At 41.5% G+C, this 19,241-nt stretch overlaps 1 protein-coding gene across 8 annotated transcripts in view; it reads right to left on the bottom strand.

Annotated features, from left to right (window-relative positions):
• The window catches only part of TGFBR3 (transforming growth factor beta receptor 3), a 205,369-nt gene that overhangs the window by 17,991 nt on the left and 168,137 nt on the right, over positions 1-19,241 (bottom strand). For all 8 annotated transcript variants that reach the window (XM_054476513.2, XM_054476518.2, XM_054476526.2 and 5 more), the window contains exons 11-14: positions 18,286-18,426; positions 17,955-18,113; positions 13,973-14,272; positions 10,374-10,494 (exon numbers count right to left, since the gene is read on the bottom strand). In XM_054476513.2, coding sequence (XP_054332488.1) covers positions 10,374-10,494; positions 13,973-14,272; positions 17,955-18,113; positions 18,286-18,426 — 721 coding nt within the window. The remainder of the gene's footprint in view (positions 1-10,373; positions 10,495-13,972; positions 14,273-17,954; positions 18,114-18,285; positions 18,427-19,241) is intronic.

Raw genomic sequence — 19,241 nt, 5'->3', positions numbered from 1 at the left:
TTAAGCACTGCACTTTGTTGACAATCAGTTGTATAGGCTCTCCAATTTGAAGAAAATTTGAAGGCAAACACCTAAACTTAGGGAATTTGGGTCTGACAATTTGTGTGTGTGTTTGTGTATATCTTTTTATTTACTTACAAAAAAATTCAATACCTTTAAATACCATGCTTTTCCAGTGTAGTCTGTAATATTATCCTGCTTTCAAAATATTCTTTTTTTTTTTTGAGGGTCTCACTTTGTTGCTCAGGCTGGAGGGCAGTGGCGCCCTCAGCTCACTGCAGCCTCCGCCCCCCCAGGCAATCCTTCCATTTTAGCCTCCCGAGTAACTGGAACTACACGTGTGTGCCAACACACCAGCTAATTTTTATATTTCTTGTAAAGACAGGATTTCACCACGTTGTCCTGGTTGGTCTCTAATTCCTGGGCTCAAGCAATCCACCTTCCTCGACCTCCCAAAGTCCGAGGGATTATAGGCGTGAGCCACTGCGCCCAGCCTTCAAAATATTCTTTTAATTTAATATACACATTTTGTAAAAGTATCTTTGTTCTTCTATCCTTAATGCTATTATCCTATAGTTTAACTCCTCTTCATTGCTCATCAGGATTATCACAGAGGCCCCCTTATCTCCACCACTACCCTCCCCCCAATTATTTCCTCCTCCACATTTGCCCCCATAGTGAATATTCCAGAGCCCAGAGCTGATCATGTTATAACCCTGACTAAACCCCTTGATGACTCTCCTTCCTTTATAGGGAAAAAACTTCACACTCTTTAACATGGCACACAAACTTCTCCTTCCCTTCTCTACTCTCTCTCTCCAGCCTCCTTTCCTGATGGAGTCCTTTGCCCATGGCGGGCTCCCCATACTTAGTAATTTAAGCTTCCTAAATTCTCTATGCTGCTCCGTGTCATCATGCTTTGCAAGCTATCCCAAGACACCCTCCTCCCCAGACCTGCTTTGTTGCCATTTTCTCTGGGGGACCTTTGCTGAGTCTCCCTGTGCCCCATCTCCATCCCAGCAGAGCTAGTCTCTCCCACTCTTGCTCATTCCATCCCTCCTCTGTTACACTTGGGCCACAATACCTCCTAGTTCTCTCTCTCTCTCTCTCTTTTTCTCTTTCACTTGCTCTCTTTTTTTTTTTTTTTTTGCTGTGAGGGCAAGGTCTAGTTCTCAGTCATTTGTATATCCCCAAGGGCTCAGACTGGCATAGAATGGGTCTTCCAGAAATGTTTGGTGAAGGATGATTAAAATGTGAATGTACTTTTTGCAAATGGAGGCCACAGAGGAAACCAACAATCAGACTAAGAAGATGTTAATATGCGGTTTGCACCAGTACCATGAAGAAGGCAGAAAAAAATTTTGTATCACTGTTTTGGAAATGAGCAGCCTGAGACTCTGATATCGTGTGACTAGAGCCCAAGGTCACAGCTGGAAAGCATCAGGGCAGAAGTTGAATCAGAATTCCAGAGTTCTGCCTAGCAGGCTAAATGACTGGTGAGCGTACTCTGTCCCTAGCTGGGGAAGCACTGATGAAGTAACTATTTGTGCACAGCTACTCATTATCCTCAGCAGTGAGGCTGAGACCAGCGGTTGGGATATTATGGTCCACCACCTATTTTTGTATGGCCCATGAGCTAAGAATGAATTTTATATTTTGAAATGATTTTTTTAAAAATCAAAAAAGGATATTTCATGACATGTAAAAATTATATGAAATTCAAATTGACTCCATAAATGAAGTTTTATATGGATACAGCTATGCTCATTTACATACTGTCTATGGCTGCTTTCATGCTGTAACAGCAGCGTTGAGTCATTGAGACAGGGATTGTATGAGCCACAAATAAAAAATAATCACTATCTGGTCCCTTACAGAAAAAGTGTGCTGAGTCCTGCTGCAGACCTTGACCCTACTCTTTGGAGATTAAAAGTGATACATGTTTAGCACCTCTCTTTTCATCTCCATTTTCATTCACTACAAAAGGAACACACACCTTGTGTCTGAATTCACAGGGAGGCAAAAAGAACTTGGGAAAATGTGACCCAAACAAGCAGCATCTGAATTGATGTCTATAATAATAAAGAAGCTAGACAGGGTAAAAGAAAACCGAATTGTAAATTCTCAGGATTAACCATCTCCGACGGGTGGGTCAACATTCTGGCCACATGAGTTATCAATGTCTGGCTCTAGGGGAAGGAATGCTACTGGATGAATCAGAGCCACCACAATTGAATGGTGCCCCCTGGAGTTGTGCAACATAGTAGCCCTGGAATGAGGATATACGCAAAAGTTATACTTAAATACAATTACTAAGAAAATAAAAATGATTGCATGTTTTTAAGAAAATCTAATTCAGTATGCAGAACACACACTAATTATGATAACTACACAATGCACTACCCTGGGAGCTGGGTCCCATCAGCCTCATTGGCACCAATAACAACGATGCCTTACATTTGTACATTTGTATGGTGTTTTGCAATAGACAAAAAGCCTTTGGCCTTCACTTATATTGTCTCATTTTAAACTCCCAAGAACTCTATGAAGGACGGGTATCTAGCCACAAAACTTCTCCTCCTTTCAAGACGTAGTATTTGATTACTGAACTAAGTTCAAAGGCATTTAAAGGTTGCTACAAGATGCATCATGTAAGAAATATACACACTTCTGGGAATAATTCCATCTAATCAACCACCCATGGTTAAACTTTCTCACTCAGAATCCCCAAGCGGTTGAAAAATTATGACTCTCTCCTAAGGAGACCTCCCATGTAAGAGTTTAAGTTTTATAGTAAGGCCTGTGTGATGGATGGCATTGTTTTAAAATTCTTAATGGATTTCTGTTATGATCTAATCCTTTACCCCCACCCCAAATAGGAGCCTTCTCACAGAGCTAAACGGAAACAGTTGTTGTTCATTTCCCCTGGGTGAAGTCTCTTTGTGATTTCTGTGCACAAACAATAACAAGCAGAGGCTGCAGAACTGAGGTTAAAGGATTCTATCCTCGAACTTTTCTCTTCCCGAATCCCTAGGAACCCCTGAGTATACCTAAAATGGCTTGATCTCCACTGGAACCCTATCATCGAGTTGGCATGCTGAGAGGAAAAGAGTGGACGTAACAATATTTACTTTTGGTTTAAGGATAAGATTAAGATTATAAGAAAGGAATCTTAGCTATTGCTGTAAAGAGAACTGTAACAATAAAGATTTCTTTACAGAAAGGACAAACTATAATCAATGTTCTGAATTAAATCTTTTCATATACGCTGAGCAAATTTTGGTATACCTCTAGAACCAAAATTCCCCTCTTCAGATTGTTCAGCATGGTTTTCATAAACGGGATATTTCTGGGGTTATGCATGAGTAACTGACCACAGCTTTTGGCCTTTAGTGTTCAATTTGGTACTAGGCACTATAGGACGGAGTGGGCCCACAGTGAAACAAGACGTCCAACTGGTACCCACATCTATTGGCATTTGGCAAAGAGAAGAATGGGGAGAGGAAGATTCCTCCTGGAGACTCAGGAGGTCTTTGTGTAGGCCCCATTTAAGTTAGAGTTTTTACTAACTTGACATCACTGTAACTGAACCCTTTCTCTGGATTCTTTCAATATTTATGATATTCATTGCAATTACCTGTTCACTTATCTGTATCCTGCCACTAGACCAGTGTGTCTCACGCGGTGGGTGATTTTTATTCCAGGGGACATTTGGAAACGTCTAGAGACATTTTGAATGGTTACAACTGGGCTGGTGGTGGGAGGGTGTTGCTACTAGCATGTGGTGGGTAGAGACCAGGGATGCTGTTTAACATCCTGTAACACACAGGCAGCCCCCCAACTACAAAGGGTATTCCAGCCCAAACACTGATTGTACTGAGATTGAGAAACTTTGCACTAGGCTGCAAAGGCCTTAAAGACAAGATAATTTGTCCACTATATACCTACCATGTTTTTTTGAATAAATAACCACAAATATCATGTATATTTTATTCTTGGGTACTTTCCCCAGCAATGCAACCTTCACACCATTTTCAGAGTAGCCTTCCTAAATGACCTAATCGCCGGGCACGGTGGCTCACGCCTGTAATCCCAGCACCTTGGGAAGCCGAGACGGGCGGATCACAAGGTCAGGAGATCAAGACCATCCTGGCTAACACTGTGAAACCCCATCTCTACTAAAAATACAAAAAAAAAAAAAATTAGAAAAAGAAAATGACCTAATCATCAGTTTCCTGCTTGAGATCTTCTGATGGTTCTTAAATTTTAGAGGTACACACTGGAATATGTATGGAGGAAATTAAATTAAATGTCTGGGTTTCCTTCAAAACAATCCAGTGGATGACAGAAAGTGATAAAACAAGATTCACCATAAATTGGCAATTGTTGAGACTTATTCTATTTTTGTATATATTTGAAATTTTTCAAAATAAAAAGGTTTTAAAATGTAAAATACTGGCCGGGAGCGGTGGCTCACGCGTGTAATCCCAGCACTTTGGGAGGCCGACGCAGGTGGATCACCTGAGGTCAGGAGTTTGAGACAAGCCTGGCCAACATGGTGAAACCCTGTATCTATTAAAAATACAAAAATTAGCTGGGCGTGGTGGCAGGCACCTATAATCCCAGCTACTTGTGAGGCTGAGGCAGGAGAATCACTTGAACCCGGGAGGTGGAGGTTGCAGTGAGCCGAGATTGCGCCACTGCACTCCAGCCTGGGTGACAGAGTGAAATTCCTTCTCAAAAATAAATAAATAAATAAATAAATAATGTAAAATACACGATGTCAAAAAAAAAAAATCTCTATGATATCCCTCCTTCCCTTCTTGGATAGAGACTGAATGCCCTGGTCTGTCAATTAAGCATTTCTACCATCTTTCCACTCAGTTTCCCCTCACCTCGACCTCAGCTTGAGGACAAAACCTGGCTGGTCCTTTAGAGTATTTTTATTCTGGAAAGATCAAATGTGTTCCAAAAAGTAATGCCTCTCTTGGATCAACTTCCAACTGACGTTCACAACTTTCCCTTCCTCAACCCTCCCTTCCCAAAAAACCTCTAGTTTGCTGAGGGGTTGAGAGGAAGGGGAGGAAATTAACATTTACTGAGTATCCAAGATATGCAGGCATTTTTATTTTTTAAAGTTAGGTGGTGAAAATACGGAGAAAATTCAGTATCTCAAACCTTTAACTTGCTAAGAATTAAACACATCTATAGGTATGTAAATCATGGCAAATTTTGGAATGATATTTATTGCTCCTGACATCCACATCCACGCTCTTCTGTGTATGTGCACTGTTTCAGAGAAATGGTTACTCCTCCCTTTCACAATTTAAAAAAAATCATCACCGATGTGGTGTAATCATTTTTACTGTATAAGCCCAAGTGTTCTCAAATGCTGTAAAAAGTGGTCACAGCATCCAAGGCAAACAGCACTAATATGCCTATACTTCAAAATTTCAGAAAATAGGGTAGGATGGCACCACCTCAACTATTTTAAATGTTTTGTCATAAACCATAATATGCATAAACTATTTATGTTTTCTGGGCTTTCTGAGTTACTACTGAAAATCACAGAACTTCTGAATTTTAATACTCTGCTAAACAGGTTACACATTTCCCAACATCTTAATCCTTTGGGTGAACAGACATTTTTCCTAAAATCCTTCATCTTCCTTTTAGTTCATAATCATTAGGGTATTTGGGGTGTTACCTTGAATACTAATGTGATATGGTATGAAAAGGGAGAAGTGGGCCAGGCGTGGTGGCTCATGCCTATAATCCCAGCACTTTGGGAGGCCGAGGTGGGTGGATCACCTGAGGTCAGGAGGTCGAGATCAGCCTGGGCAACATGGTGAAACCCCGTCTCTACTAAAAATACAAAAATTGGCCGGGTGTGGTGGCAGGTGCCTGTAATCCTAGCTACTCAGGAGGCTGAGGCAGGAGAAGCACTTGAACCTGGGAGGTGGAGGTTGCAGTGAGCCGAGATTGCACCACTGCACTCCAGTCTGGGCAACAGAGTGAGACTTTGTCTCAAAAAAAAAAAAAAAAAAAAAAGGTAAAGAAAAGAAAAAAAAGAAAGAAAGAAAGAAAAGGAAGTGGGGCAGGAAGAGGGGTGTGAAGACATAGATGCACATGATTCTAGTTTTCAGTAAAAACTAGAATCAACCTCTATCTGCAATAAGGCATAGGGTTTAAGAGCACAGGCTCTGGAATCACAGTGCCTGAATTTGAATCCCAGATCCACCATTTATATGTTGTGTGCCCTTGGCCAAGTTATCTCTATACAGAGGTGCTATGAGGATAAAATATAATAATCCACATAAAGCATTTAGCACACAGCCTTGCACAAAGTAAATGCTCAGCAAATGTTAGATCATCATCCTCATCTCCATTACTATCATTACCATCAGCTTTAAATTTTCATCTATTGTTAAAATTTCAATGGTAAAAGAATGCTAACCCAACACTGATTCCCAAGGGACTTAGAGATCAAAAGTGGCAAAGATGTGCTCAGGAAGGTTCCATTAAAAACAGTAGCCCAGAGGAGGAATCCAGAAACATTTTTATAGTCTTGATTGCCTACTTTTCTGTCCACAGAAGAAACACTGAAGTATGTCAATGCTATTGGCAGTGGTGGCCACAGAGCAGCTCTCTGCCTGGCTGTGAAGTTACCAACCAGAACCTTTATCTGCTGTCCCAGAAAATCCAAGTGTTGAAAAATAAGATGAACCAAATGACCAGGGAGAGCTGGAGTTTTGGCATGGCCTTCAAAGAGCACCTATGTAGTAAAAGCACAGTGAAGCGTCCCATTGGTTAGGAAATTTTTACCCAAAAAGTCACAGATTCTACAATAAAGGGACATAAAGCTGGCAGGAAGGACATTCGTGACCTGTTATTATTCAAATGAACCAAAGCGATTAGGCAAATGGTCACAGTCTCTTTTCTTTTCTTTTTGAGACAGAGTTTTGCTCTGTCCCCCAGGCTGGAGTACAGTGGCACGATCTTGGCTCACTGCAACCTCTGCCTCCCAGGTTTAGGCAATTCTCTGCCTCAGCCTAAAGAGTAGCTGGGATTACAGGCGTGTGCCACAATGCCTGGCTAATTTTTTTTTTTTTTTTTTAAAGGTAGAGACAGGGTTTCACCATGTTGGCCAGGCTGGTCTTGAACTCCTGACCTTGTGATCCACTCGCCTCGGCCTCCCAAAGTGCTGGGATTACAGGCGTGAGCCACTGCGCCCAGCTCACAGTCTCTTTTCAAATGACTATTCCAATTCACCTTGCGGCAGAAAGCAGAGACTCCAGTGGTCTGCATTGAGGATAAATGATTTAGAGTCAAAAGAAAATAAACGTAAAAGGTGAGAGGAGTCACACACAGCTGAAACCTGCCAGAAAACTTACCCCAGTCAGCGCAAAATTAGAAAGCAAATTTGCATACAGCCCTTGGGAAGCTGGCCTACAGTTTAACCGCCTCGATTTATTTAACAAACCTAAGTAATAAACTTTCTTCACCCACATGCTTCTCAACTAAAATCTAGTCTCAATTAGCAAATCTCATAAAATTGCTTTGATATTTGGTAAAACTTTCCTCTTGAACTTTTACACAAGAAAACATTGAACTTTCAGTACAATTATACTAAGCTTAAATAAAAGTAATTACCTAATTTGCAAGAGAAATTACTTAGAAAAATGTCACCAGGCTCAGAAGAAGAATGGATGAATTGCTGGAAGTTATACTGCGGCAATATTAATGCCTAATTATCGTCTGGCATGGGAAAAAGCTAGCTGCTGCCTTCAATTACTAGCAGAATTACCTCTCTCAAAATAGTTACGAGTAACAGATGGAATCCGAGGTAGCTGCTCTTATTGTTAAATTATCAGAGACATTTGAACCAGAGCGACTCTACCTTGAATAGGGCTGGGTAAAATGAGGCCGAGGCCTGTTGGGCTGCATTCCCAGGAGGTTAGGCAGTCTCAGGCACAGGATGAGAGAGAAGGTCACAAGATACAGGTCATAAAGACCCCGCTGATAAAGCAGGATGCAGTAAAGAAGCCGGCCGAAACTGGCCAAAAACCGCCAAAACCGAGACGGCAATGACAGTGACTCTGGTTGTCCTCACTGCTCATTATACACTAATTATAGTACTTTAGCATGCTAAAAGACACTCTCACCAGCACCATGACGGTTTACAAATGTCATAGCAAAGCCTAGAGGTTACCCTATATGGTCTAAAAAGGGGAGGAACCCTAGTTCTGGGAATTGCCTGCTCCTTTCTAGGACAACTCATGAATTACCCACCCCTTGTTTAGCATATGATCAACAAATAACCATAAAAATAGCAACCAGCAGCCTCCGGGGCTGCTCTGCCTATGGAGTAGCGATTCTTTTGTTTCTTTACGTCTCTAATAAACTTGCTTTCACTTTACTCTGTGGACCCATCCCCAAATTCTTTCTTGGGTGAAATCTAAGAACCGTCTATCAGAGTCTGAATTGGGACTCCTTTCTGGTAACAAAACCACTTTCATAGTACAAAACGGAGCCAGCTGCTGCCCAATTGTGATTACTCTGCAACACAATTTATATTCTTATTTCTTTCTCCTGAACCCAATAAAAAGGAACTATTTGGACCATCCATTTATATAAAGACTGCGTCTGTTATAACTTTCAAATGGTTGAAAACCAATCAATAAAAGTAAAACAAACAACAACAAAAATGTTGCCGAGAACATCTCATGTACACTTCACATCAACTTTAGGACGGCCAGGAAAATGAATTAAAGATTATTTTGCTTCTTCAAACAGCATAGTTGAGTATTACAACTGAAAGGACCTTTTGGAAGTCACCCAGTCCAAACCTCTCCTTTCCAGATAGAGAAAATGAAACCCAAAGAGCTGGTGGTAGGGCGGGTTCTCCAATGTCCCACAGCCAGTTAGCAGAGAAAGCTAAAAGCAGTGCCTTAGGATCCCAGCTCCAATCCAGTGTGCCTGCCACCTATACTCTTCCGCCATTTTGAGGGAGCACATTCATTCATAGGAAGGGGGCAGATGCCACCACCAGATATCACAATTGGAGTGGCACAGCTGTTTTCACAAAGGTTAGTCAACCAATAAGACACTAGACAGTACCTGCATGCCTCTGTTCTGGTAGGTTCTGCCCACTGTCCAGGGGTCACCCCTGCTGCCTAGTCTTGCCAAATCCCAATCCAACACACTCAGATCAGGAATGCCATCCCAGGGCCACCCCAAACCCTAGATCTGGTGTCAGCACCACCCAGCAGGTCTTCCAGCTAATGCCCTGAAACTGGAGCCAGACAGTGTGCTGGCTTTTGTCAAGGCCCTTGGTGCCCAGGCTCCTCTGTGCCCCTCAGAGTGGCGAGAGCCAGCCTGTAGCTCTAACCCTGAAATATCTAACCCCGCTTGGAATCCACTTTCACTCTCCCAGCCTTCTCTCAGTTTGACACCCTTAGATATCAGTGTTTCTAGATGGTGACAACTGTAATTGCCTAGATGTCCCATGTGACATTTGGTTCCACCCCTCAGATGCTGACAGCTGCCTGGTACGTCCTTGCTTGTTTATACCCCTTGGAGCTGTGATGCGGGTCCTTGTCAGATGCTCTTCTCACCGCCCACAGGGCCTCATATCCACTCCTAACATTTGTTAGGGCCCAGTTCTGCCTCTCTGCTGCTCTGGCTGGCCAGGCCCATGCCAGGTCTGGCTCTGCCCTGCCTGTCCTCTCAGGTACTGACGCCACACCCCTTAGGGCACATCCTTCCTTTTCTCACAGAAGATACAGCTTGCTGAATGTTCCTGCTTGTGGAGAAAGAGGCATGCTTGGCTCCAAGCAACAAATGTGATTGTGCAAAATTCTGAAAACTGAATTTTAAGATGCATTTGGGCAGTGGTTCTCATCTGTTACACCTAAGATGAATAATGTTCACATATTCTCAAAGGCATCTGCAATTTTGATAAAGCAATACAATAGGTTATAGCCAGCATAACCTTTAGTAGTAGATCACAGAAAGATGAATTGTGGATTGTGTGCAATTTCCGGGACATGGGACTAATTAGAACCCTTTTTTGCATACTCAAGGAAGCATATCTGAATGCAAGGGAGAGTGACCTTATGACAGGAATAACCTAGACCTGATTCTTTTTACAGAGGAAATCATTTTCAAATAGATTACTTACAACTAAGCCATAATGGCTGTAAGAGAACCAGCTAAAGAAAAGACTCTTCGGGCAAAGAATGGTCTTCTAAAGTAACTAATTGGCCCTTTAGTTATCTTGTGAATAAAGCTGGACTTTGATTTACAATATTGGGTCTTCTTAACAAGCAGAGCTCAGGCCCCATGCTCTGATCGTGCCTCCCAAAGCACACCTTTAGATTCTGCTTCATGGTGGATCACAGCAAGGGGCTTGGTGAACGTCTTCTTATTCTGCATCATGGCCCAGATTATCGAGGCGTCCAACGAGGTGCAGGCTTCGTCAGGAGGCACACACTGCAGAGAGGCAGAACAAAGCACATTATCAGGGGCCGCTCAAAAGTGCCTTCACCAGCTCTACCTGCACAGCTGTCCTGTGGCCTTTTATCAGACAGCACACAGCTGTTCACTACAGAAAAGCAAGAAGGTGGGTGTTTTTCAGAGAACACCAAATAACCTGGGAGATATCACAGCAGGCCCAGTGGATTTTTGGTTGTACCTGAAGATGCAAATATCACTGGATAGCGTCTCAATATTGTCCTCCCCCTCCCCTTCTTCTCACAAAACTAAACATTTTAGTGTTAGTTTGAAAAACAGAAAAACTATATGCCTAGTGTTGGTCCTCACCAAGCTGGGCTTCATATACACGGTTCATGTTTGTGATTGGTGATTGTGGGAAATTTCCCATAAAGATGCTCCTCAACTTATGATGAGGTTACATTTTGACAAACCCACTGTAAACTGAAAATATCACTAAGTTGAAAATGCGTTTAATACACCTAAAGTACCGAACAACACAGCTTAGTCCAGCCTACTTTAAACATGCTCAGAACACTTACATTAACCTACAGCTGGATAAATCATGTAACACAAAGCTTATTTCATAACAAAGTGTTGAATAGCTCACATAATTTATTGAATACTTAGATTGAAAAACAGAATGGTTGTATGGGGACTGTCTATATTGCATTATGAAGGTGACAGATTTTACATTTTTGTCCAATAAGATAATCATGTTGTTGAGTTTGTTTCATTTTTAATCCTGGTATAGGCTCATGTAAAACTAAACTTTCCGGGGTCATCCGCTTTTAATGTTTCAAAATGCAGATCCTGGGGAGCTGTGCCCAGGTTGTGGAAGCCATGAGATCAGCTGCTTCAAACCTATTAATGAGCATGCTCAGGCCCACTACATCAGTTTTGAAAAAATATGATCACACTCCACACTTTTTCTTTAAAATAACCTTGTGTTCTTGTCTATACTTATCAATAGGTATAATTCTTTTTTATTTTTCTTGAGACAGGGTCTTGCTGTGTTACCCAGGCTGGAGTACAGTGGTACAATCATGGCTCACTGCAGCCTTGGCCTCATGGGCTCAAGTCATACTCCTGCCTCAGCCTCCCCAGTAGCTGGGACTACAGGTGTGCACCACTACACCCAGCTAACATATATATAGTAGTGACAGGGGTCTCACTATGCTGACCAGGCTGGTCTCGAACTCCCAGCAATCTGCCAACCTCAGCCTCCCAAAGTGCTAGGATGACAGGCATGAACCCACGCCCAGCCTAATAGGTATAACTCTAAAGTAAATGACAGCTTCTATGGTAAGAAGACATATTAATACAGCCATCATTTTAAAAGTCTATAGCAGGTATCCCAAAAAGCTAATCGAGTTTCATCTTCTCCAAACACAAAAGAGCAAAGACTTTAGGCCTTGCTGTCATTGCTGCTCTGAGCAACATGCCAGTCAGACGCTTCTTATAAGACAACCCTCACTGCCCCACTCTTACCCCCTCAAAAAGAGAAAAGCTTTTAACAAGAGCCCTCTTGTAAAGAAAAACAACAAATTTTCTGTGGAGAGGCATGGTGACTGAAAAGATTTGCATTTTGCTTTCCTGTTTTAGTTTACTGTTACTTTCCTGTTGAGCTCTTCAGTTAAGCAAGAGTCTATGATTCTGCATTTAACTCAGTGGAGTGTGACCCTGGGCAAGACACTCTGCTCTCTGGGTCTCGGTTTCATCAGCAAAGGGCAGGGTTGATCTCAACAATCTCTGAGACCTCTTCCTAGAAGATTCTTTGGCGCTCTCTATTGTCACAGAAAGCACTCAGAAAATAATAGAAATGTGAAAATACTACCTATAAGCAGCAAACAGGAAGACAGTGGTAACAGCTCATCCAAGCCTCTGCTGGATAAAGGGTGGGCTGTCACTGTACCTACTGTCCTATTTGCTCCTCTACCCAGGAGGGAAGCCAGGTATGATTATAACAGTTTATGAGGAAATACAGGCTCTAAGGGGTCCAGAGACTGACTTCAAGTCCCACTGGTGGCAGCAGAGCTTCCTTCTCAGTCCCAGGCTCTTTCCATGTTATCTTACCTTGGGGGTAAAGGGCGACTTGAGGTTTAGGGTTATATCCCATCGTGTCATCCCCTGAGGCTTAGAACTCTCTTTACGATTAATTTTCCCAGATTAACACACATGAAGCTGGGCTGTTCCAGGCCAGGTCAGAGAGAAGCAACAGCCAAAGCCACAGCAAAGATCCCTGGTAACTGCTAGCCCTCCCCTCCAAGACCTCTAACCCTTAAATGTTACCCTTCTGCCCACAGGAAGCAGCTGGTCCCACAGCCACACATGAAGCTCCTCACGGTTCTCTACCACTGTCCACTAAGCCCCAGCCCTGATGGTGAATGCCCACAAGGCTAAGGCATCACTGCCACAACAGCAAACCTAGGAATATAGTCTAAATCACTGTATATGTGCTCCCCAATGATTATGATCATATCTGCTCTATTTTCATATGCAAACAAAATTCTCTTGGGTGTTATCAGAGAAAAGGATGCCCAAAGGATGCCCAGGGGAATATAATGATGCAAGGAATTCAGATCAATTGTAATCTATTTGGAAATGATGGTTTTTCCTCCTACCTCCATACCTAAGACTTAAAATCTGTGAGTTAAATGAGAAAATTCCATACATACATTATTAATAATACTGCTTGATTCTTAGCCTTTCAGACATTGATATATGACTATGAAAGGACTGGAAATCAGTTTACTCTGTGTGAGATAGCCACAGAATAAATGCACGTATGAAATTACACATAATTATGGCAGATCACAGAAACAAAACTACGGTAGAAGATGCCTTTCATATACAAGACCAACCTAGTGGGTATCATAGTTAACCTTGCAGATTACCCCTATCAAACGCATTCCACCAAGGTCAAATGGTTCTGCTTTTTGTTATGGCAACAGAACATTCAATCTGGAGAGTGACAGGAAGCAAATATGATGAACTGATATGAAACTGAGGAAAGCTAAAATATTTGTTAGTTTCCCCTAGAAGTCTCCTTGAGACAAGTCAACTTTATAATTCACACAGAAAAGGTTAAAAAACAATGACAATGCCAGTCCCAGCAGGACCTGGAAAAATTAATTCTCACAATGAACTTGTCCTTTCGGCTTGCTGTATTTTTGGCACTGCAAACTATCTGAAAAGCAAAGATAAAGCCAGAAATCTCCCTCCATGGAAAAGTGTCCTGATTTATCACTCGTAAGGTACTACTAAGTAGCACGCATGGAAAAAAGAAAATCATGCTGTCAGGATTTATTATCTAAGACTCCATACAACTCACAGTTCCCTGCTAATACTGACTTTAATACTTCAGTTGGGCAGTTCCAAAACAAAAAACCTCAACCTGCAAGACCTTGGGATTAAACTTTTCTGCCTCACCTAAAAATGCCAAAATAACCATCCGAATGGATGAAGGCCCACAAACCTTAGGCAACTTCTGGGGGTGCTTCTCCATCTTGGTACATAGCGTCAGCTCACACTGTAGAAAGAGCAGTGAGGTGTTGAAGACGGGCTTGAAGACAAAGCTGAATCGCTTCTTATCCATGTCGGCTTGCGGGACAGGAAAGTGCACTCTCTTGGGACTGTAGAATTTCACAGATTCATCTTTAGGACAAATATTCTCAATAATGGTGTAATGAGACATCCTATCAGGGTTTGAATATGGAGAGATAAAGCACGTTTGGATGGCAAATCCCAGTTCTTGTTCAGCCTTAGTAACAGATACCTACGAAAGAACAGAAAGATGAATTAGGAAATGAGTTAGCATCTCACTTTCACTTTAGGCACAAGGACCATATGCCAAGACAGCCCTTCAGATGACACGCTGCTTTATCTTCATAACATAGTTACAGCCTTCTTTCTAATTACAAAAGTAACACACACACGTTGAAAAAGACATTTTCCATTTCAATTTGATATAGATGGTAACAGTGAATTATTTCTTTCAAATGTTAGTCCCTTAGATTCAAATACAAGATAAGTAAGTCTCTTCCACATCCCAATAAGTCCTCTGAGAGCTAAAAATAAAAACATATTTTGCATTTAAAGTGGATTTTCCAAAGCAAATAAAACACCAATAGGCAAAGTCCCCAATGTTTTAATAGTACAACACTTATAAGCTAAGCTCTTTTTTAAAATTGACCAAAAAATAGAGTTCAGTGGCAAAATCTATTTAACCTAGACAGGAAGACTGAGCTTCTAAACTGCAAATAGTCAGAGTAAGCCTGATGAGAGTCCTGCTTCATCGGCGAGAAGGCAGAGCTGGCCCCGGTGCTGGGTGTCAGTGACGGTGCAACCTGGAGGCCATCATGGGCCTGGTAAAGTGTCCCAGCTGCTCACAGATCCAAATCAGCCTTGCCAAGTCCTCCCCCTTCACTCCATAAGCCCAGGGGTAGTTTAGGGGAAATCTAATCGGGAAACGTTTCCGACTCATTTATACTTCCCCCTTTGAAAACATTTGTATGGGCTACGTCCAAATTTTGTTAAGGTTCTTTTCTTTAGAAACAGGAAGTAATGTTTAGCCAAGTGTAAACAGAATTCAAACTTCAACTATCCTGAACTTAGCTAAAATCCCCAGACCAGAGTAGATTCTCCATTTGGTGACACGTGGATCACTGCATGAACTGCCCCTCCCTGCTATGCCTCATTCTTTGACTAAATTTAGGATCAAAATAAACTTAAACACTTGTAGAAACAGCTAGTCCTTACCCATAGACCAACAGCCGCAGAATCATTTCAAAAGACATGGAGATAGAAACAGACTTTCCACGCTGAGATACCCAAGGGAAACCCCTGACATCACATGGGGCTTTGAATCCGCAGCACTGTCGTGAAAGATTCCTACAGGGTGGTTAACTGCAGGACGCTCAACAATGAAGATGCTAATGAAGAGGATTCTGATAATGTCACTGTGGTGACATTCTGTAAATACTAACACTTCAGTATTTTTGCAATACTTCTGAAAAACAAGATATTCTATCTTGGAAAGGTGGCAAATTACATATGTGCTATTACCAAAAACTGCCGTTTAACATGAACTCAGAAACCACATGCCAAAATGTGTAACAGAGGGACTGCAAATCTCTTCTCTAATCTCAAAAGAAAGTATGTAGTGACAGAATGTCTAAGGTATCCCAAAAAGGGATACCTTTGTAGCAGAGGGAAAAAATATACATTATTTTTTAATATATTGTATGTATATATAGTTTATATATATAAACTATCAGCAAATCTTTTACTAAAAAAGATTTTACTTTTAGACCAGAAATGAGTAGAAGGACTACAGGCTTTGCAGTGAGATGAGCTCATAAAAATCACATGCTCTCCTGCTCACGTGCTGGGCACCAAGACTCAGTTTACTCACCTACAGAATGAGAACATGAATATCCACAAGATATCATAATTGTGAAAATTAGCAAAGTAAAAGTTACATGCAAACAACACAGTTCCCAGAGTGTCAATAAATGCTACCTATTAGTAGTAGTAGTATTCTAGATTTAAAATTTTGGGTTATTAACAACTGGGTTTGTAAATTCCCCAAGACAAATGAACCAAAAGAAAACTGCCATTATGTGACCAATAGTCACCTGGAGATGACCAATGAACAGGTGGCAACACTGTTAACTTGGATTATGAAAGGGACTGTATGGTGTAGAGGGAATAGAGGATAAACTATGAGAAATATAGGTGATATATGAAAAGGTATAAATGGGAAAACAAGAATGGAAAAAAAAAAACTACCAATAACACGTTTCAAGTAAGCCAGCATTTGAGGGATGGGGGAAAAACCCAAAATATCCAGGGTAAGGTACAGGAGGACGATTGACCACTGATTAGCATAAATCAGCAAAGCCAGGCATAGATTTGGAAAAGAACAATCTGCAATTATGCAGCACCCCTGAAATCCACAGCGCAATAGGGAGCTGTTGACCAACTGCCCATGTGAACTGTACAGCCAGAAAAGCAAGAGAAAAACAGCCGTCTTGGCTTAGGAAAAGCATGTAGAAGGCAGTATATTTTCCCCAATGGAGAAAGAAGGTGTGCTCAAAGAAAGAGAACTCTCATAATGGGGGTGGGGCAGAATCCATATGATCAAGGAAAACATCTAGCGCCAGTGGGCTCTGTCCCAGAGTCAGTGCAAATGGGAGAGTTATTTGTCTTTCCAAAACAGAAACACGTGCACCAAAGTCACTTTTAACATATGGAAGTATCCCACTTTGACCCTTTAAGCTTCTCACCCCTCCCACTATGAAGCTGAGCTTGCAGCTCAGCACCAAAACCAGCTCATTAGATGAGGACCTTCCCATAAGACCAACAGATGATATGCCCACTTGAAACACTAAGGTTGAAACATGAAAGGTTGTACCCAGGGCACAAGAAACAGCAGACATCCTGGTGCCATAAGGACTTTTATCTTTTCTAGAATCCACTCTCTGAACCTGGATGTTTGCATTGATAAGACGTTATGTTTTCTCCCCTTTCAAATGGCACTTTGGAGATAAGTGATAGTCGTATCCAGCGAAGAACAGTCAGAGCTCTGGAGTCACACGGCCTACGAGCACTGAATCTGAACTCCACTAGTACCAGCTGTGTGGCCTCAGACAAATTTGTGCCCAATTTTCTCATCCATAAAATGAAGATATTATTAGCCTCCCTTATAGGATGGCTCTAAAGAGTTAACTAACTGCTGCAATACTTACAACTATGTTTGGCACATAATAAATCTGCAGCAAATGTTAGATGTTGTTATTTCATTATTACCGCCACTGCCTAATATTTTGTAGTCACTCCAGATTCCAGATTTAGGCTGCACATGATTATTAACATTATACATAGGAAATAGTTTTAATAAGTTTATACAGATACTTAGAGCATGATCTAGAAAAAAAATGTCATGAGTTATAACAGCACATAGCATTTCACTTAAAAGTGAGTGCAATTTAAAAGATAACAAGTCAGTTTCAGTGGCGGCACGGACCCACAGAGATTTGGCTACCATGCTGGGGGCTAAGGGGACTGTGCAGGGAAAAAAAAGAAATAAAAGATAACATATGAGGTGGTTTTGAAATATTCCATGGTTAACTCTAACACTGCAACTACTGAACTACTGTTCCAAAAGCAAAGGACAGGGCTTTACCAGTAGAATTCACACTTGCCAATTTTTTTTTTTTTTTTAACATTCATCTACAAAATACTGTCTTCACTTAGCATAATGTATTAAATCTTGAAATTTCCTGCTTTGGTCAGAAGTCAGTCTGGAAGCGTTCTCTGAGCCAATCCCTCATCAGACCTGGTGAAGGTCTGTGAGGTAGGACAGGAAGAGGTCTGTACAGGGTATTTTAGCTGATGTCTAAGGAACTATAGCCCAGCACTAACCTAAAAGGTCAAGGCTAACTTTCAGGTCTCACCTCAACATAAACGTGTCCATTCTCTGGCACAGAGAAGACCCCCTGGGAGGGCACCAAAAAGAGGTCAGTGTTATATAGCTCCATGTTGAAGGTGATGTTTCCGTGGGGCTGTTCCTGGAAGCTGCTGGGGTTCCTCACCTGCTGCAGGCTGCAATTAAACTGGAAAAAACAACCCACAGGAAGATTAATGACAGTCATATGAAGGATGAAGGCCCTGTAGCTTCATGAGCTTTGGCCTTTAACATCTGATTTTATTTTCAGATAGTCCCTAACTAAAGCCAACAAATAGACAGCATTTTCCACAATCCCCCTACTGATAACAAACACATACCACCACGATTTCAGGTCGGGTGAACAGGGAAGCATCTCCTTCATCCATATCTCCCGGAAATCCATTATCACCTGACTCCAGATCTTCATAACCATCTGGCCAACCACTACTGTCCCCAAGGGCTGGAACCTGTATCACAATCTAAAAGGCAAAGAAAGCACAGCCAATGTTATAAAAACACCAAACCATGTGCGTTTGGTTCTGCCTCACACAAACACTCATGTAATCATTCTGATGCAAATTGAAAATCTGACTTTAAGACAAAAAAATAAAATAACATCCAGGCTTTTTCGAATTTTATCTTCAAAGTGATGAAGAATAAGGAGAAGCCCAATGCAGGTTCAAGTTAAAAGCTAAACTAATATTTGTATCTTCTCTTGTGAAAAATAAATATTTATGTTGTAACCATACTGAATAATTACAAATGATTTCAAATGGTGGGAAAACACTAGATACTAGAATGGAGTTGAATGGAGTTGTCAAGAGACTTGCCTACACCGTGAGAAGGGGCTTCCCCTTAAGAGTCTTTATATTAAAAACTCTAAGAAGTACTAGCAGTTGGCGAATACAAGGAGCTTTCGTTATATATATCCTTTAAGAGTTGTAGAAAGTTTGGTTGGAGTCAGCAGCGAAGGACCTAATGTTTACTATGGAGCACATCTCTTCATTGCTGCTCTTGTACCCCTCTAACTTTTGCTCATTTCTTCCCTAAGAAATCTTTCTCTATGGTGTATGATTGTGGAAAAGAATATGTTTTATTCCAGGAATCTTTTTTTTCCGCCTTTTGCGCTATCCACCTGCAGATATATTCCAGGAATCTATCTTGACACAGGTTGAAATTATGATTCCTGGATTATTTCTAAATAGGATGAGAAAATTCACCCAAGGGTCGTGACTCCATAAATGAAATCCTCATTTCTCTTGCTTCACATGCTTGGATTCTGAACATGATGCAA

The sequence above is a fragment of the Pongo pygmaeus genome, chromosome 1 (genome assembly GCF_028885625.2).
Source record: "Pongo pygmaeus isolate AG05252 chromosome 1, NHGRI_mPonPyg2-v2.0_pri, whole genome shotgun sequence".
NCBI classification, from domain to species: Eukaryota; Metazoa; Chordata; class Mammalia; order Primates; family Hominidae; genus Pongo; species Pongo pygmaeus.
Note: the sequence above shows the minus strand (reverse complement) of the source record. Positions and strands in the feature narration are given on the sequence as shown.